General features: G+C 39.7%; 1 protein-coding gene across 3 annotated transcripts; it reads left to right on the top strand.

The window, feature by feature from the left end:
- The first annotated feature begins 110 nt into the window (after positions 1-110).
- Positions 111-13,385, top strand: LOC128437204 (beta-2 adrenergic receptor). Of its 3 annotated transcripts, none has more exons than XM_053419278.1 (6): positions 111-317; positions 558-664; positions 3,559-3,619; positions 4,090-4,158; positions 9,316-9,685; positions 9,913-13,385. In XM_053419278.1, exons 5-6 carry the CDS (start codon positions 9,403-9,405, stop codon positions 10,806-10,808), a joined length of 1,179 nt encoding a protein of 392 aa, XP_053275253.1. In that variant the 5' UTR covers positions 111-317; positions 558-664; positions 3,559-3,619; positions 4,090-4,158; positions 9,316-9,402; the 3' UTR covers positions 10,809-13,385. The 3 variants fall into 3 exon arrangements, with proteins under 3 accessions (XP_053275253.1, XP_053275244.1, XP_053275237.1); XM_053419269.1 differs by having other exon boundaries at positions 4,087-4,158; XM_053419262.1 differs by lacking the exon at positions 4,090-4,158 and having other exon boundaries at positions 112-317; positions 558-3,619.
- The last annotated feature ends 124 nt before the right edge of the window (positions 13,386-13,509 follow it).

The raw sequence follows: 13,509 nt of genomic DNA, 5'->3' as shown, positions 1-13,509 counted from the left end.
TTTCAACAGATTGACCATATGGTGTAAATGTTTTCTGTCAGTATTTACAAAAGGTAAACAATGCTGACTGATTTTGATCAGTCCAAGATTATAACACAATGATATTGCAGCACAATGTGCAGTTCAAATTGTTTTTACAGTAAAAAAAAAAGCACATGACGACCCCTTTCGATTTATCTGAAGGGAACACAAACACAATATTTCGTCAAATTCCCGGCAGTAAATAGTTAACTGTGCCATGACACATGTGCACGAGGGAGGAAAGTCCAGCATTACGGCTTTGGTTATTTACAAGAGGTCATAGCGAGGCTCCAGAGGTTTGTGACTAAAATTAGATTTTTTATTTCAGTTTGCTGCCTTGACTTTTAATTATATTGCTTTGCATTATTTGAAAAAGCTGTTCGTCAAAAATAATGATGTCCCATCAAGAATCATCTAAGACAATGTGTAACATATAACATACAGTATGATAGGTTGCTAAAACTACAGCCTCTGCTTTCATAAAACTTGTTTTTGGTTTTGATTTAGCATTTCATGTCAATTTTTCAATTTTTCAGCTGGTTTTCAGTATTAAAGTAAGTGGACATATTGGCTCCAGCTCCCCCCATGACCCTCAAAGGATAAGTGGAATAAGGATGGATGGATGGATTGATGTATGGATGGGGTAGGCGAACATGGTCTTAATCAAACATAAAATGCTAACAAAATCAACAAAGTACCTGACGTGGCAGGTAAAAATACCAAAAGAGACAAATTCATAAGAAATATGTTAAGTATATTTTAACCTATGTTTACAGAGGGTAAGTTTAAATGTTTGTAGAGTATATTTAAATATTTCAACAGTAGTTACTTTACATGAGTACTGACACGCAAAGCCAGATTTTCAAATGCACGCCGTAAGTGAGCATTGTCCCACAGCCAACAAGCCCATAGAGAGAATTCAGATTCATATCTTTGACTTCAAAGTTCGTTTCATTGTTGAAGGCGATTGATCACAAGTTCTTGCGAGCCCAGAGAAATGATTTCCTGAGGGTAATCAGTTTAAGCATGTAATTGGACATTAAAATTCTGAAAAACCGCACACTGATTTCAAATGAAGTCATTTCCTGCTGGCTGTGTTACTAAAGCTTGACTCTGCAAGCTGTACTAAGTGACCTGGGGGCGAGTGCAATCTTAACTGGATCAGAGACAGAAGCTGTTTATTTAAGAAGCCCCTCTCTTCTCTCTGTCAGCACTTTAACCTCATCCACGTTGCCATAACACACAGTCAAAACAATCATGTTTAAGTGCTGATTATATCATGAACACATATTTTTAGAGTAATGTCAGTCAGTTGATTGGTGATTCTCTCAGTTGTGCGAAATCAAACTGTACTTTGTGTTTTGTGATGATGGCAAACGTTTGTATGCTAAAACTAAAATGGTGAGCATGGGAAGTGTTACAGTCTAATCAACATAAATCAGTAAGTTAATTAAGTGAGTGATGATATTGTTAGCTTGTTAGCATGCAGAGCTAATAGCGCACCTGCTCCTTTGACTGCACCCTCACATCCTATATGCTAATAGTGTATTTAAACATCCCCTCAGGCATGTTTTGGAAACACAGACTATACTTTGAATAATAATGTGTGACTCTATAGTGCTGAATTTATTTTCCTGTTAAAAGGTTTGACAATATTTTATTGTGTCTGGAATAAAAATTTAAATCAATTTTATCTGCCCTTAAATATGAGTATGTTTTTTTTATCTAATTTTGTTCACTTTTACTATTTCTATTTATTGTTTTCCAGAAAATAGCTTAAATATTGTTATAGCTTTTTTCTGGTATTTCATTGAGAGCATTTGTATTTGTGTAGTCTTATTATTGTCGTCACTTGTGAAGCACTGACTTGTATGAAAGGTTCTTGATTGATTGTTTGCTCGCAGAGGGAACTGTGTTATACAAATTAAATTTAATTTAATTCAATGTAATTTTCTCCAAAGAAAAAGGTGCTATTAGCTGGATAGAAATTCAAAAAATGACCCATATGCTTAATCCTGCATTGAAAAAAAAATTCCAGATGATTTTGCCCTTGATCTTAAATCCATTATCATTGTGTTTGCAATGCAATGGAAACTTCACATCACGCCTGTGTAAGTTGCTGATTGGCCCAGGATTGGCGTCCACTGGTGAGCATTCCTGCTCACAGACCTGCGATTTTATAAGAGAAGAAAACTTTCCCTCCAGCTGATGAAAGTGAAGAGTCTTCCAGTGCCGAGTGTACGGACGTCATTCTACACAATGAAGCTTGAAGATCCAATACAATGACCAAATTTTTTTTTTAATTAGTGGGGGGAGGTAAATAAAGCTTTAAAGTCCCCCCACACCCATAGGAAAAGATTTCATCGAAAATGTACTCCTGTTCACACAACGAATGACACAGCGACTGTCCCTGTTGGACTGGTTCAAGTTGCTGCCTGTACTGTGTTGTATTATTTATAGAGTGATTTGTAATCTTCTATCAAAGATTATGTTGTGGCAGCTGGTCTGAGAGATGTTGAAGTGACTGTGCTGGAGCATCGCACATCCAGTCACTCAGGCTACTGGGATCCTACATGTAATCAAGCAGAGGCCAGGTTGTACCTGTTCAGTACTGTGCGGACTAGAAGTCTCAAAGAGGCCTCAGCCGTTTGTGTATGATATGACCTGGGGCAAAAAAGAGAATGGAATATGACCGGTGTGCCAGCCACGGTCAAAGCCACGTGCAAAAGCCAAGGCCATCGGCTGGAAAAACTCGAACGCCCCAAGAGAGGATGGATGCATTATCCCCCCACTCATACTGTAAAACAGTCACCTCTCATTAGCTCTATGTATCTGTATCTCTCTCGGGCTCTTTTTTCCATCGTTGTCTCTTTCATTCATTCTGCAGCTCTGTTCCAACACACAGAGAGCAGGAGTGAGACGGTTGTTAGTAGTTTGGAAACTTGCAAGTGTGAAAGATGAAGTGAAGAAAAAGGTCCTTATACAAGGTTGAAGGTTTACGTCCCTTGTGTAAAGAGTTAAATTTAAAATCGTGAAGCGTGGACTGAATGTGAGAGTTCACGAAGAATACATAACGGCCTGAGAGATGCTTGGGGGGGTTGAAGAACAAGGGGGGAATAAAATGAGTGGGAGGAGAAACGTGGGAGGAAAGGATGAGAGAGGAGGGTAAAACGCTGCTGCAGACTGTACTTGAATCTCTAGGGGAAGTGCTTGTGCATGCGACAAGAACTGCAAGCCATGCAGAGGGTGACCGGAGGAGAGGAGGGGGGGGCAGTGAAGTGGGGTATGGAGGTTGAATGCCGAAAGAATGAGAGAGAGAGAGAAAGAGAGAGAGAGAGAGAAAAGCGGAGGAGGGAGAGAGGAGGGAGAGAGGGGGGAGAGAGGGGGGAGGCGGAATCACAGGGACAGAGAGCTGGAGCCGGTGAGAGGCTCTGTGCTGATTGTGTGCTCCAGCAGGATGAATGATGAAACGACCACAGCTCCGCTTTCTGCTTCTCTGGAGGATTTTAACCGGACTTTACACCCACTTTAACACAGGATTGTTTTATCCACCTGTCTATGCACAACTGCTCTATGGTCCATGACGGTGGAAACGCAGGTAAGATCATCCATCTGATTCTCTTTTTCAATGTTTGGTTTGTGTAGTATATGTGATATATCGTTGTTTGAGTGTCGATTGAAAATGGATGAGTCGTGTGAATTTGCCTCTAAATGATTAGGAATTATTGTTGATATTTAGTTCGATGAAAATACTTTTTTCTGTGGAATAATATGACTTTCCAAGTACTGGGATTTCAAAAAGCGGGAAAGTAGCTGTTTATTCAGCTTCGTGTTTTCTACGTTATAGTTTTAAGTTTGTCTAACTCAATGTTGATGCACTTACAGAGACTGTTAAACAGGAAGCTTTTGCAAAATGTTGCATGTTAAGTGTTTCTAACAAAGAGCAGCAAGATAATCATTGATACTGACAAGGTTGAGTCCTTCGTCAATACAACATTATGACCCTGATTTTAAAATCTCCATTTTCCCTCTAAAATCACTTCAATACACTCTAATCATTATAAGAAGAGTGAGCCTGTGGATTCCTGCTCTGTGTCTGATCCTTGAGTCCTGCAGCGGCTGACTAAGTACACTGAGGTGGGTGTGATGACCATTAGCACCATGCAATTTACACACTGGAGACACCATATACACACACACTCATACACTCATGGCCACACATTAAATGTCAAAGATCACTTCAACAGTAATCTGTTCAGATTACAGCTCACAGCTATGGAATTATTCTGTGTGCATATATCAATCAAATAAGTATTGGGTACATGTACATAGGTACAAGAGAAAAAGACAAAAGACAATTGTATAACATGGGGAGTTCACAGTTTTGTTTTAGTAAATTACACTTACTTTATTACTTTTACTGAGGAACAAAAGTTGAAATACTGAGTAATAAGCCAAGTACACTGAGGTAACGGACATGGAACGGAAGGGAAATTATTTATTTTATATGTATGACATATTAAAATATTTGTAGACTTGAATGCTTATTTTAAATTAATGATTTTTTTGTGCATTATTTGTGTTGTTGGAGAACTACACATTAGGCCTCAATTTGAAAGAAGGGTGTGCCTGTATACATAGCTTTATCTATAAAGGAGATTACAGTTTTCACACATTTGTTGCTGTAATTATTATGTATAATACATTGGTTCTTGTTCACCCCTTTTATTTTATATCATGGAAGTGCTAAAATGTATATTCGATAACATCCCGCTCATATTGAAACCTCATCATATAGTGAGAGGACTTATATATATAGTACCCTGACTATTCAATATGAAGTGTGTAATTTAAAAAAAGTACTTATAGACAAATTTATTTGTAAGTTTCCACAAATGCAAATTTGTTATCTGCTTGTTTCCGAGACTTCTTTCCTTGCACTTAAAGATATTTTCATACAAACTGTTAAAAGAATAACTGATAGGATGTGAAAATATTGAAAATATAAATTTTGTAATATATATGTTTTGAAGTAGAAAGAGTTTTAAAAGGAATTGCTGCAGGGCTCAAAACTCCTATGAATGCTATAATTGCTGTGGTGAAATGCCATTTTGAAAAAAGAAAATCTAGAGTGAGAGGTAATGTAAAATGAGAATATTGGTGTGAAGCATAATTGTAGCAAAAACTGATGTTGCTAAGGAACAAGAAAATGTGTAAGCGTGACGCTAAGACAGGAAAATATATAATAACCAGAACCGGAAAGTCACACTACGTTTTTGTATCTGCGTTTGTGTGAGTGTGTTGCTCGTGCACTTTTCTGATAACCACAAGTGAAACGAACACAGACAGAATGACAAGTTAAGATGTGAAGAGGAAGTGGTCTTTCTGCTCGTGTGCTGTGGATGTCGGCCTCAGGGGGCTCAGAGCCAGCCTGTCCATTATTACTGCACATGACCCTTCTGTGCGATTGGCGATCTGGCCTGAGAGCCATGACCAAGCCCCCAGACTCTTCCTACATATGTCCAACCTGTCCCTCAGGGACACAGAGCTGTCAGAGAAAATTCACTGCATGCATGAACAACAACCTCAAGTGCAGCTATTCCAGCACAAGTGTCTCCAGAGAGAGACAAGGGTAGGCGTTATTTAAGGACCCTCGGGGTTGGATTTATTTGTGCACATGTGGTCAAATATGGTGAATTACCAGTTGTTCAAGTAACTCATTGCACTGCAACTCAGTTGAATTCAATGTTATTTGTATAGCGCCAAATCATAACATACATTATCTCAAGGCAAATTAACATAGTAAGGTTGAGACCTCAAAAATTATAGAGAAACCCAACAGTTCCCACAATGCACTGTGGAGAGAAAAAATCATAAAACCTCCAGCAGGACAGGCGGACATCTGCCTCCACTGATTGGGGTAAGAAAGACCTGCATGGCTACAAACTGTATGACTCTTAAGATGTCAATGCAAGGCCTGCTCGTAAATTGGTCCATTCGCCCTAACACAAAAATGTATTAAGCGCCTATTTCATCCTAGTTCGATGACCTCTAGAGCCACTGGCATCACCGGTTTGACTTATTGAAAAGAAGTGGTATTCATGTGTTGACAATAATTCAGGTTTTCAGAACACCTCAGCATTAAGTTGATGGATTAGCACGAAAGTACATCCAAGCATTCCTGTTTTCAAGATAATTTATTGTGATGAATGTGGTGCTGCGTCTGATTTTCGATCATCTTTAAAGGAAACATGTCACTCAGCTGGTCATTGACCTTCACTGGACATGCATGGTCGTTCCAATCAAACTCAAGTTTCTAATGCTTCCTAACACAGAGATTATTGAACCCATGAACTCGATCATACAGGTTTGTCTTCCATCTCTGCCACTGGGTTGCTCTGAACTGAATGGTGATTCCCAGGTGGTGGAACACGCTCCCCTCTCTGTCTCCAAGAAGCCATTGAAGAGTCTTCTCCTCAGAGAGCACCTCCTCTCCTAACACCACTAACACTCTACCTGCACTTACAGCACAGTTTGTTACCACATCTCTTTGCACTTTGTCCCTTAGAACGGGTTTAACACTTATTCAGAACTGTCCTCCAACTGCACTGGTGCTTGAGTGTTGTTGATCACATGTAAGTCAGTGCCATCCAGCCCCTTATATCTGAGTAAGTCCACGTCCCTTTTGATTGATATAACATTTACATGAACATTTAACAGCAGTTTTAGACTCATTCCCCTTTAACATTACATGAATAATCTTGATTGTTATTTTTTCACACTGTACAATACATTCTACATCTCCACTGTTGAGGCAGGTCTGCAGTATTTGACTAAAGCACCCTGTTAAAATTCAAATATAGGAGCTAGTTGAAGGGGATGTTGGTAAACAGTGAACTGTGAGTGTGTGTGTGTGTGTGTGTGTGTGTGCAAATGCACTGTCTTTGCTGTCAGCTGTTTGTCTCACTATGCCTGAGGTCTTGCCGCAGTGTACACTTCCGCTTGTCATCTTTAGTCAAGGTAAATGCAAAAAGTTCCTTAATGAGGTTCACCCCCAATTTTGTTTGGTTTGTTTCAACTCTAGTGACATCAGATAAATAAAGAGTAAAGGGATGGATTTGTTAAGACATTATTAAATGACAACATATTTGCCCAAAGCAGTTGAAAGAAACAAGCCAGCATGTGTATAATTCATGATTTATCTTTGGATGTATCATTTATGCTGCACGTTTTAATTATCCTCATGATGAATCTGTTTAAATGATTTATAGATCAAAACAATAAAAAGATTTACACCGTTCTTTGGTTTGTAAGTTTTAACGTGTTGCTGCAGCTGATTATTACTGTCACTGATATGAAGTGAACACCAAGGGGCAATGAGAAGCGTAACTTTAACAAACAGACAACTTGTATCTGGAAAACCAGCAATACATTCATTTACAATCACCTGAACATTGAAAGTGTTAAAGGAAGGACTCTCAACTAGACTGGTTAAGGTTAATTTCTTTACTTTTGGACCCCACTGGAACTGAAATGTCTCTGGTAGCATTAGAGAAAAAAACAAGCATGAGACCATAAAGCTACCTGCTCAAGACCAACCACAGATTCAAAATATTCCAATTCCAATTTTGGGAATGTCATCAACACATCCACCTGCTTGCGGTTAATCCTCTCGACAATATCCTGTTTTATATATATACCTTATGCATTTGTAAAAAAAAAACTTGACCGCTTATATTACTTTCTGTACATGAAATGTTGTACTATCAGCATATTTGAATTTAATTTGTGGAAGGATCATTAATTCTAAATCAAAGTGAGACCAGTGTGTAGCGGCATCCGGTGGTGAGTCTGCAGATTGCACCTATTTGAATGCTCCTCACCACTCGCTAACGTAAAGCAACCAAAAGGTCCTATACTGCAGCCAGCCACCAGGGGGCAATCAAGATGTTTTAGCTTTACTTTTGGGAGTTGTCATGTCAATGTCACTATGGCTCATGAAAACAATAGTCTTGAGTCTCAGGTAATTATAGCTGATGAAAACACTGTGAATGAGACATACTGGTCCTTTAAACAGGCAGTTTTTTTTTTATCTCTTTCTTGTCAAGTTTTCATTATTCTGAGGCGAATTCACTGCTGGTACCAGATGTTTCCAAGCTTATGACGTTTCTTTGATTGTGTTTCAAAGCCATGGCGAGAACATGGGTTTGACTTTGGTTTTGCTCTGGTCTGATTATGTCCATTCCTGTTATCCTTTGTTTGGTTTGACGTGTGCACCTTTCTGCTCTCCAGCCCAGTGAACAGCATAAATGATTGAAGGACCTGCGTATTTGGTTGTCAGCTGAGATGGACATTTAGTACTGAACCTAGAGTTTCTGCATGGGTACTGACAACATTGAGGTGCTCCCAACAGTGTTAGAGTACAGAGAGACATCATATCACCACAACACACTCACTTACTACTCCAGGTGGAGGTCAATAACTATAACACATTTTTCTTCATTTTAAAAATTGTGCAAACTGTAGTGTTTTCAAGTCTGCACATATTTAGTCTTCAACAACCTCCAAACCATCATTGAATTATGGGCTTGATATATGATAAGATATTACAAAGTTAAAAAAATAAACGGTATTTTCAAATCAATCATCTCTGTGCAGTCATGGCATTTATATATAGCAGCATTTCAAACAGCAACTAGGTTTAAAAACATTTGGTCCCGTTTTAGCGCTGAACACTTGAGACAATAGATTTGTTTTGTATCTGAAGTGTGTCATCTCAGTTATTTATAACATTAATGACAGCGGAAATCAAGATTTTGACTTGATTGCATCATGACAGTTGATGTTCTGTTGAACTGAGGCTTTACTTTATCATACAAGTTGACTCGCAGTGGTGGAGGAAGTGCTCAAAGGTTTTACTTAAGAAAAAGTACAGATAAATAGACAATAAATATACCCAAGTAAAAGTAAAAGAAATCACATTCACTTTTCGACCCGCTTGATGATGACGAAGGCAGCACGGCCTATTGTTACCAACCCACTCTGATTGGACAAATTCCTCTTTCATTATTGACAGTTAATAACTCAAGCAATGCATTGTAAAAATAAAGCGGCATAGAAATTAAAGTAACAAGGTTAATGTACTTTCTAACATCCCACCACTTTTGATTTGTTTTGCAAAGATTTGATGTGGTACCGGAAAACCATGACTGAATGAATTTGATAAACAATTACTGTCAGCTATACATTTCTCTGGTGTTTTTAAGATGTGATTTAAATGTTTTCATTCAACAGGACAGTTCCTCAGCACAGGACATGGTCTCCTGAGCAGCCAGTCCACCGACACATCCCAGGAATAAACCAGTCAGTGTATCCTGGGCCATGACTGCTCTGCTTCACAACGTCAGCGGCCCAGGTAGCACAGCGGTTCTGCTGCCGATCACCGACAGCCCATTCAACCTGACCACAGCGACTCAGGCAGGACCCGGGTCCGGCCATTCACTGGCTCCTCTCTGTACCCTGTGTTGCTGTGGGTTTGTCAACCGTACCTTGGCAGTGGTATTCATGGTCAGCCTGGCATTTGCCATTGTGGTTGGAAATGTGGTCACGCTTACTGTCTTTGTGCAAACAAGGCAGTCGAGAACACCACAGGGTTACTTGAAAGGTAAATATTGTAAACCATATTGCTAACCATTTTTTCATGGCAACATTTTTTTGGAAATGCTCACTGTATGTTTTATAAAAATGATTCACATGCAGTAAGTGCAATTGTAACTAGAATAACTGGAGGCGAATCGAGAAGAAAACAGCCGGAATACATCTCTTGACTACTTCTTTGTCTTCTTCTTTGTCTTTTTATACTTCTTCTCATTGTGTCTTCTTTCTCTGCAGTGTCTTTGGCCATAGCAGACATGATGGTCGGTGTCCTCGTCGTCCCTTTCTCCGTCTACACTGAAATCTCTCTAATGGTGACGAGCTCTCTTCCCATTTGGTACCAGGGTAGTTCCACTTCCCTGGACTCCTCCTCCCTCGGCGGAATAGTGAGCCCCTGGCAGCCCTGCCTGCTAATTGGCCCCGTGTTTGCCGGATGCACGTTTGTCTCCATTAGCACCATCTTCCTCATGACGTTGGAGCGAAGCGTTGCCATCTTGTGGCCGCTCCAAAAGGATGCCTTGGTGACTCGGAGGCGGACTCTGCTCCTCATCCTGCTCTCTTGGGGGGCGAGCTTCCTGCTTGCTCTCGCGCCGCTCATCTTCAGCAGTAACTTCATTCTGGAGTACAATGAGTGCAGTCGAATGTGTAACTACACACCTCTATTGCTTGGAGGCCAGCTGCCACCCGATGCCTACATTTTGCTGCTGTTCCCAACGTTTGACTTCACGCTGCTCGGTGGCACGTTAGTGGTTAATATTTTGTCCTTCACAAGCATTCAACGGTACTCCCGAAAACGCAAACTGCTCTCAGAGGGGAGTCTGAGTGATGGAGGAGGTGGCGGTGGCGTAGGAGGCTGCCCTCACAGGCCTTCTTTCTCCGACATTAAAGCTGCCAAGACGATTGGCATACTGACCTTTGCCTTTACAGCATCCTTCTCTCCCATCGCAGTGTTTGTGCTCGGGAACGTGGTGGGATACACCTGGTGTAACTTTTCCTTTGTTGCCTTCTGGATCCTCACAGGAAACAGCTGCTGCAACGTGATCATCTACAGCGTCTGGGACCACCGCTTCAGGAAGGGTGTGACACTACTCTTTAAGCGAGACCACTCCCCCCCACATGGCGAGAAGTCTTGAGAGATACATGAATTGATTCATCGGCAACAGGTTTACGGTTTTGTGGCTGTTTTCCAGTAAGTTTGATTTTAATTGAATAGGTTGACATTTTGAGGAATGCATATTCATTCACTTGGCGAGAAAAAGAAGATCCTCTCTCTATGTTTGTACGGAAAATATGAAGCTGGAGTTTGGGCTGCCTAACATGGCTCGGTCACATAGATTGTATGTAATGATGGATGACGCGTCTTCACTTCCAGATGTGAAGCCAAAATATCCCAGCTATGAACAGCGCCATCTTGTAGATTTGAAACGAAAGTCTATGCAGTAGTGATTAGGGTCTGACCTCTGAAGCAACGTCCCTTCAATACATGTAATTGATTCTATTGGCAGTACTCAATCATTATATTTCACCTTGTATTTATTTAATTAAATAAGTATATATTTAATAAATTATTATAATTACCTTAAATGACAGAAACCATCTCTGAGAAAAACATGTATTTAACATGTTCTTTGAGTTTTTAGTTTGGTCCATTTCCCATCCACTAACATTGAATAGGCGAGATTTACTACCTATACTTCAGCCAGCCACCAGGGGGTGATCAAGATGCTTTGGCTTTACTTTGGAGGAAGTGTCATGTCGTCCATCTTTATAAAATCGATATGCTCTGCTCTAAAGGTAACAAAATCCTGCTTCAACAAGCATACAGCCTTTGTGCTGAGCTAAGCTATGCTAAGCTTACCTATGCTAAGCTAACCTTATTAAGTGTCCATCCACGAGAGTCATCTAAGTCTTGTTGTTTATCGCTTGGCCAGAAATTGAAATGAGCGTATAATCAAAACAAGTAATTTAAACATGAAAGTATTGAACTTTGTGTCTAAAAACTATAAATAGAAGGCAGATTTGTTACCTCCATCCACATTTATCTCAGCTCAAAGAAACCAGTACTGTATCTATGCACGTCATGATGAATCAGCTTTCAGGATCTGACCAAACACACATACTGTAGATATAAAGGGAAAGAGACACTTTCTGAACTGCAGGTATTTGTAACAACTCTACTGCCGCAACAATCTACATCCTGTCCTCATCGTCCTGCCTCCGTCTGGAATCAAACCTCTCTCCAGAAGATTTACAAGTGACAATGCTTTTCAATAACTTCAGGACTAAATCCACAGTCTCTCCAGAAGGTTCATGGACAAACACAATAACCGTTTATACTCTTTTCAGGGTATAATGTATTTGTAACATGAAATTATCATATCTGTGTTTCAGCTATAAGTCTTGTGTACTGTTTGGAAATCTGTATTGTACAATTTGACAATATAATGATTATATGCATGAGGCCGAGGGGCATTTCACATTGTTAAGTAGGTATATTTCTATTCATGATTAAAATGTTTGCATTTCAAGAATTGCTGTGATAATTGACAGACCTTTGATGTGGTAATGATTCAGCAACTGCATCAACAAAAAGGAAAAAATTCGGTTGTCTTGCCATTGCTTTCTCAAAATTTTTGTTTTTGTTTTGTGAATATAAAAAATGTATTGCTATCGTTCTATTGACATGATAAAACAATATGTCCTGTTTACCATGAAGTGCCCATTAAAGGAACATTTTTAAATTTTAGAAAATGTGCTTATTTGCTGAGAATTAGATGAAGAGATTGATTTGATCTCACATTTGCCCTTTAAAGATTGGGTTGGTAATTCTGGAAAGCTTAGATAATGCAGGCTAAACTTTGACCCTGTTGCCGAAGCCATGCTCATATGAACTTGCACTGCCTGACAACTGCTGGAAGCTGACTTTTGACTCACAGGCTAACCTATGGCCCTCTTCCCTACTTCAGCTGGTATGTCTCTACAGCTGAAGACTCCGGTCTTGCACAGTGAGAGCACGGGCAGGCAAATAAGATATCAGGTGGTTTAAGAACAAATCAACAACCCTACCTTTAAGTATGAGACTCCAGCCAATAGGCAACTGGTTTAATTTAGCATAAACACTGCTAACAAGTCAAAGTTAAACTAAAAGTGCAATGCAAAGTCCTCCTTCAACCAACTTACAGCCTTTGTGCTAAGCTAAGCTATGCTAAGCTTTACCTTAATAAATTTAGTTAACATAGCTTAGGTGGTGGATGCAAACAGCTTCATGATTGCATCCACCACCTCAGCAATAATCTGAATAAGCACATTTCCTCCAATCTGTCATTCTATTCCCTAAAAAACTACTGACTGACAATCCAGTGCATGTCCATTGTAGCATTTTGTAATACCAAGGGTGCTGTGATTTAATATATGTTGATCAACAACAAACATCAGGGAATTTAATAGTCAACAAAAAAAGAAAATATCTTAATGTGTCATGGGTGAACTTCACAGAATGAATGATTATCTCACATTTACAAACTTGCAGCGTTTTTCCACCAAAGACGGTCGCAGTCATTGAAATCTTCAGCATCTTAATGATCGTTGGTGAATAATTGATTCTCCCTGTGCTGATATTGAATCATTGTACAGAGTTGTATCAGTTGTGCATAATTCATGAGTGGCAATTGCATCAGATTTGGTCATAATAAATGTGTTTGGGAACATTTCATTTGTGAGTTTTGATGGGCTTCAGTTTGACAGATAAGCACTCAGTTCACTGCCGTAATATTCACAGACTCAGCAGGTACAGAATCTGCTCCCGGGCGAATAAGAAAAATACCTCAGCATTTC

The sequence above is a fragment of the Pleuronectes platessa genome, chromosome 1, assembly GCF_947347685.1.
Source record: "Pleuronectes platessa chromosome 1, fPlePla1.1, whole genome shotgun sequence".
NCBI lineage: Eukaryota > Metazoa > Chordata > Actinopteri > Pleuronectiformes > Pleuronectidae > Pleuronectes > Pleuronectes platessa.
The sequence above is the reverse complement of the archived record's forward strand: the minus strand, read 5'-3'. Positions and strand labels throughout refer to the sequence as shown.

Bases quoted from the DNA above. Each gene is read 5' to 3' on its own strand.
- LOC128437204 (XM_053419278.1), top strand. From the start codon at position 9,403: ATGACTGCTCTGCTTCACAACGTCAGCGGCCCAGGTAGCACAGCGGTT. The intron at 9,686-9,912 runs GTAAATATTGTA...CTTTCTCTGCAG, and splicing joins ACCACAGGGTTACTTGAAAG to TGTCTTTGGCCATAGCAGAC.